This window comes from Myotis yumanensis, unplaced genomic scaffold, assembly GCF_028538775.1.
Source record: "Myotis yumanensis isolate MYYU_CA2020_CCGP unplaced genomic scaffold, mMyoYum1.0.hap1 SCAF_16, whole genome shotgun sequence".
Taxonomy (NCBI): domain Eukaryota; kingdom Metazoa; phylum Chordata; class Mammalia; order Chiroptera; family Vespertilionidae; genus Myotis; species Myotis yumanensis.
In genome coordinates, this window is record NW_027223767.1 from 11,640,559 (window position 1) to 11,646,368 (window position 5,810).

The 5,810-nt window shown below is 57.8% G+C and overlaps 1 protein-coding gene across 1 annotated transcript; it reads left to right on the forward strand.

Moving 5' to 3' along the window:
• Positions 1-843: 843 nt before the first annotated feature.
• On the forward strand, positions 844-3,128 carry MFSD6L (major facilitator superfamily domain containing 6 like). Its single transcript, XM_070394394.1, has one exon. It carries the CDS (start codon positions 900-902, stop codon positions 2,682-2,684), a length of 1,785 nt encoding a protein of 594 aa, XP_070250495.1. The 5' UTR covers positions 844-899; the 3' UTR covers positions 2,685-3,128.
• Positions 3,129-5,810: the final 2,682 nt, after the last annotated feature.

The following is a 5,810-nucleotide window of genomic DNA, read 5'->3' on the forward strand; positions in this document are numbered from 1 at the left end:
AGGAGGACAGGAGGCGGCAGGTGCGGGGAGAGCCAGCAGTGTCCGGCCCAGGAGGACAGGGACATGGCAGGTGCGGGGAGAGCCAGCAGTGTCTGGCCCAGGAGGACAGGGACATGGCAGGTGCTGGGAGAGCCAGCAGTGCCCGGCCCAGGAGGACAGGGACATGGCAGGTGCGGGGAGAGCCAGCAGTGTCCGGCCCAGGAGGACAGGAACATGGCAGGTGCTGGGAGAGCCAGCAGTGTCCGGCCCAGGAGGACAGGGACATGGCAGGTGCGGGGAGAGCCAGCAGTGTCCGGCCCAGGAGGACAGGGACATGGCAGGTGCGGGGAGAGCCAGCAGTGTCCGGCCCAGGAGGACAGGAGGCGGCAGGTGCGGGGAGAGCCAGCAGTGTCCGGCCCAGGAGGACAGGAGGCGGCAGGTGCGGGGAGAGCCAGCAGTGTCCGGCCCAGGAGGACAGGAGGCGGCAGGTGCGGGGAGAGCCAGCAGTGTCTGGCCCAGGAGGACAGGAGGCGGCAGGTGCGGGGAGAGCCAGCAGTGCCCAGGCCAGGAGGACAGGACATAGCAGGTGCGGGGAGAGCCAGCAGTGTCCTGGCCCAGGAGGACAGGAGGCGGCAGGTGCGGGGAGAGCCAGCAGTGCCCAGGCCAGGAGGACAGGAGGCGGCAGGTGCAGCTGCAGGTGCGCGCGCCCCGCCCCCAGGTGCACGTCCCTCAGGGCGGGGCCACTTCCGGGCGGGGGGCCGGACACAGGGGCGGGGGCAGCCGTTGACCAGGTGACCAGGGCTCAGAGCGAAGCCAGAGGCGGGGTCCGCTCACCTGGCGCGAGCCTCCCTCCCGGGTCCCGCCTCCGCCCGCGCAGCTCCCCCTCCCTCCGCGGCCTGGGTCCCCGGCGCCTGGCAGCCATGAGCGCCAACCCCCAGTGGGACATCCGCCGGGCGCTGGGAGTGGCCGGGCTCTTCCGCGTGGTGTGCGGGGTCCGGGAGGCCGCCGTGAGCCCGTTCCTGACCCTCTACCTGAGGCAGCTGGGTCTGGCTGCGCCCTGGGTGGGCGTCCTGATGGGGACCAGGCACCTGGTCGCCGCCTTCTGGGCGCCCTTCTGCGCCTTCCTGGCCCGGAGCCACCCGAGGAGGAGGGCGCTGCTCGTCGGCTCGCTGCTGGGCTCGGCGGGAGCCAGCCTGCTGGTGCTGCTGGTGCCGCCGCTGGACGCAGACCTGGGGCCCGGCTCCTGCCACGCCGGCCCCAGCCTGACCCCCGCAGTCCCGCCACCGGAGGGGGCACTGGCGGTGAACGTCACCCTGGCCGAGGAGCCCGGCTCAAGCCTCCCAGCCGAGAGCGGTGCTGGGATCAGCCATGCCTCCGGCTTCAGGAAAGGACTCGTGGAAAGTGTCCTAGAGCCTTCCGGGCATCTGCCCAGAAGCTTGGTGGGCTCCGGGGAAGGAGCCTGGACCGCATCCGAAGTCCTCCATCCTGTCGCTGCAGGGAGGGAAGAGGCGCCCTGGGAAGAAGGTGCCTTGAAGGTGGTCAGCACCGTCCTCCCTTCGCTGGCCGGGGGTACAGCGCTGGCGAGTCCAGCCAACGTGTCCGCGACCAGGGGGGACTCAGGGACCCTGGGCCTGTCCCTGCAAGGGTTGCTGCGGACTTTCCTTCCCTGCTTGGTGTCCTTGGTGTTCTGGGAGCTGCTGGCGGCCCCTCTGGAGCAGGTGGCGGACGACAGCCTGTTTGAGTACCTGGATGTTGTGGACGCCACCGACCGGCACAGAACCCTTTGGGCCTGGAAGCTGCTGGGCACGGCGGCGGGCATGTGCGGCATCGCAGCCTTGGTGGAGCAGCTGGACTGCTCCCTGCAGGCCAGCGGCCCCCGGGGGGTGGTGTCCTTCTACGTCTACGCGCTGGTCAGCGTCCTGGCTCTGCCGGTCAGCACTGTTTTCCCCGTCCCCCTGTGCAGGCGGCGGGAGCCCAGCTGCAAAACCAGCAAAGCGCTGTCTCTGGTGGAGGGCGACCCCCGCCTCCTCCTTCTGGCCATCACTGTCTTTCTGGTCGGAGCCGTCACCAGCACCACCCAGAACTTTCTGTTCTGGCACATGCAGGACCACGGCAGCAGCGAGCTGGTGATGGGCTTCTCCGTGGCCCTGGGCTTGCTGGGGGAGGTTCTCCTCCACCCGTTCAGGGCCACGTTGCTTAGAAAACTGTCCAGACTGGGAACCCTAGGGCTGGGGCTGGGCTGCCTCTCGGGGCAGCTGCTGTACTACTCCTTCCTCTGGAGCTGGTGGTCCGTCCTCCCGGTGCAGGTCTTGAGTGCCGTCAGCCACGGGGCTCTGTGGTGGGCGGTGGGCGCCTCCCTAGAGGACCTGGCCACCCCCGGAATGGAGAGACCTCTGAGTGCCATGTTCCGAGGCCACTTCTATGGGGGCGGGGCCAGCCTGGGCAGCTTCGTGGGGGGCTTCGTGGCGAGGCACTTCAGCCTGGCGGTGCTCTACCAGGCCAGCTGCGCCGTCCTGGGGCTCTGGCTGGCCCTCTTCCTGTCCGTCCGGCCCAGGCTGCCCCAGGAGCCGAGAGTCAGCTACTCGAAGCTGCTGGTCGTGGAGGCAAGTGACACGAGCGACTCCGAGCAGGGGACGGAACGGGACTGTCTTGTGAAGGCCAGTCTGGGAAGGAGCCAAAGGACTGGACAGAACTCGGCCTGCTGAGGACAGAGTCCCCGAGTCCTGCCCGGGGCTCCACAGGCCTCGGGAGAGAGAGGGCACGTCGATGCGGAAGCCCCACAAGTTCCTCTCCCTGTCGGATTGCAGCTCAATTTTGTAAAAAGTCATGGAGGAAAGAAAACATTTGCTAAAAAACAAAGTCCCCTCTGTGGTCACTGCCTTTTGGTCGATGAGGTTTGCCAGAGCTTTACTAGTACGGATCCGGTGCTGCTGAATCCGGCCATGGCGGGAGCGCTGGGATCAAACCGGCAGCGCCAGGGTGACCATGGGGCCTGCGGGGTTCCAGCAGCAGAGGGAGCAGCTGGCTTTGATGAGTCCTGTGCGTTCCTGTGGGTCCTAAAGGGCCTGCGCCTGATCCTATTAGAGCCACACCTGGGCAGGTAAGAGTTGTCATGAAAATTAGAACTATCTCCCCCCCCCCCCCCCCGCCACCCCCCCCAATGATACACGGGTGCCCACACTCACACCCAGGTACTTAAGTTTCCAATTAGAGAAGATGATGGAGATGTAATATGTCCAGGGGAGAGGGGGTGGGAGTTCATGGGTTTTCATTCTTACTCTCAAATGTGTCACCAGGGATAGAATCCTTAGGACTGCCTTCCATTCTTATGTCAGAGCAAAGGCAATGTCATGTCCTTTGGACTCGCATTTTACACACTCCCCTCACCTCTGCTTTGATTAGTGTGCAGCAGCCTCTGTAGGGTTCAGGTGCCACGGGTAGTCCACACGCCACCTGTGCCTAATCACTTGGTGGGGCGCTTTTGCAAACCCTCCCCACATCCCAGAAAAGGGTCCTTTATTCCAGGGACCAGAGCCCAAGTCTTCTATCTTATAACCAGGTGAGTGTAGGATATTGGGTTTAGGAGGGGCCTCAAACACAGAAAATGCCTCATAGCTGGGGAAAGGGACACACCCAGAATGTCCAATGGGTTAGTCATGGTTCTAGCAACTTTGTTCTTTTAAAAGTTCCTAAGGGTTCAAATAACCAACAAAAAATAACCTCTACCGTCAATACTAGTAATTAGGGATTCATTTGTCTTACATAAGAAGTCTAGGGGTAGGCACTCCAGAGCTAGTACAACCGCTTTGAGATGCCACCGGGGACCCAAATCTTTTCATCTCTTTGCTTCATCATCCTCAGCTTATAGGCCTCCCTCCCATATTGTTCACTCATTACATGGTGACTCTGCAACTGCAGGCCTCTCATCCATGCTCCAGGGAGCAGCAGGATTGAATGCCTAGGTCAGGAAAACAAGAAACTTCCCAGAAATCCATAGCCTCCGTCTGCTCACGTGGCCACCCTGAACTGCAAAGGTGTCTGGGAGGTAGAGTGTTTTCCAGTGGGCACATTTACACCCCAACAAAATCAGGGTCCTGTGAGGAAGAAGGAGGGCTGGCACTGCCTAGCCCAGCACCAGAAGTGGAGCTCATATTCAGGCAGAGGGAAGAGCGTGAGCAATGTTACAAAGGTGGCAAATACGGGATCTTCTTGGAGAATAGCAAGAAATATCAAGACTGGAAAGATGGCTTAGGACCAGATCAAGGAAGGTTTTGATTCGGTAGACTTTAGGTAAACCATGGAAGGTTCTGGACAGGGTCATAATAGGTGAGGACCATGCTGAGCTTTCTTAAAAAAAACAAACACACACTAGCTTTATTGATGTATTAATTGACATGTAATAAACTGCACACATTTAAATTGTACAATTTGATAAGTTTGTAATATATATACACCTCCAAAATCACCACCACGATCAACATAGTGAACATATAGGCCCCCCCCCAATTTCCTCCTGCCCCTTCGCAATCCCTCCTTTCTCCCTCACTCTACCTGGTCTTAGACAGCACTGCTTTCTCAGGTCTACTTTCTGTCAGTATACAGGGGTGGGCACAAGTAGATTTACAGTTGTGATAATCAGAGCCTGCACGTCTTTTTCCATAAGAACAACTGTAAACCTCCTTTTGTCGACCGTGTCTGCATTTTTAGAGACTCTCATATGAACTCCTCTATGTCCGACTTCTTTCACTCGGCATAATTGCAGTGACTTCTGACACCAACTACCCGGAGTTAGGCCATACTCTACAGGTTAAAGGCACACAACTGCCCTCAATTCAGACACCCTCACTTCTGACTGACTGGCTACAGATTTGAAGGGGCCCACTCCCCACTCAGGTTCAATAATTCATTAGAACCATTCACATGGTTCAGGAAAGTTCTACACTTAGGATTACGGTTTCATGATAACCAAAGGACACAAATCAGAACCGGCTGAAAGAAGAGATGCAGGGGGCGTGGTCTGGGAGGTCCCAAGTGTGAGGTGTCCCGTCCTCTCCCTGTGGAGTCAGAATGCATCCTGCGGTCAGCACGCTGATGCAACAATGGATGGAGTATTACCAACCAGGGAGACTCACCAAGCTTTGGAGTCCGTGGCTTTCAGTGAGGCTTCATTATATAAGCCTGACTCGTTGAATCATTGGCCTGTGACTCAATTTCCAGTCCCTTTCTCCTCCCCAGAAATCAGACGGCCAGGATATTATGTGGCTCAAAGTCTCAAATTTCTAACATGTGATTGATCTTTCTTGCATGGACAATCCGTATTCAGAGTCACCGCATTCGCACAAACACAGGTGTGGTCTGAGAGGCCCATCATGAATAACCAAAGTCATGTACACAAACAGAACAAGACAGGACGAACAGGACAAGCTAAATGTCCCAGGAGAAGTTCAAACAGTGAGCACTTCATGAAGTCTGGGGCAGGTACGGTGGCTGAGGGCTGGGCGCTCAGAGACACCCTAAGGAGATGATGAAGGGTAGGCTTGCACATTGAAGAAAGAACTGGGACTTGCATGCTTCGACTTCGAGCTGTGACTTTTACTCTGTTGACTAGCCAGTGGGTCAGTTAAACTTCATAAAATCAAAACTAAATAAATGTTTCACTCCCAGCCTCATGGCTATCAGAAATGTCAAGTTCTAACATATGTTGGTTCCAGCTAAAAGGAAAGCAAATATTGAATGAGCTATTAACTTTTATTCTCAGGTTTACTTAAACTATTATTTCCCAAATGACTTTTGTGCAACACTTAATCCTAGTGGGGTGGGGTGGGGGCAAT

Coding starts and splice junctions, on each gene's coding strand:
- MFSD6L (XM_070394394.1), top strand. CDS start 900: ATGAGCGCCAACCCCCAGTGGGACATCCGCCGGGCGCTGGGAGTGGCC.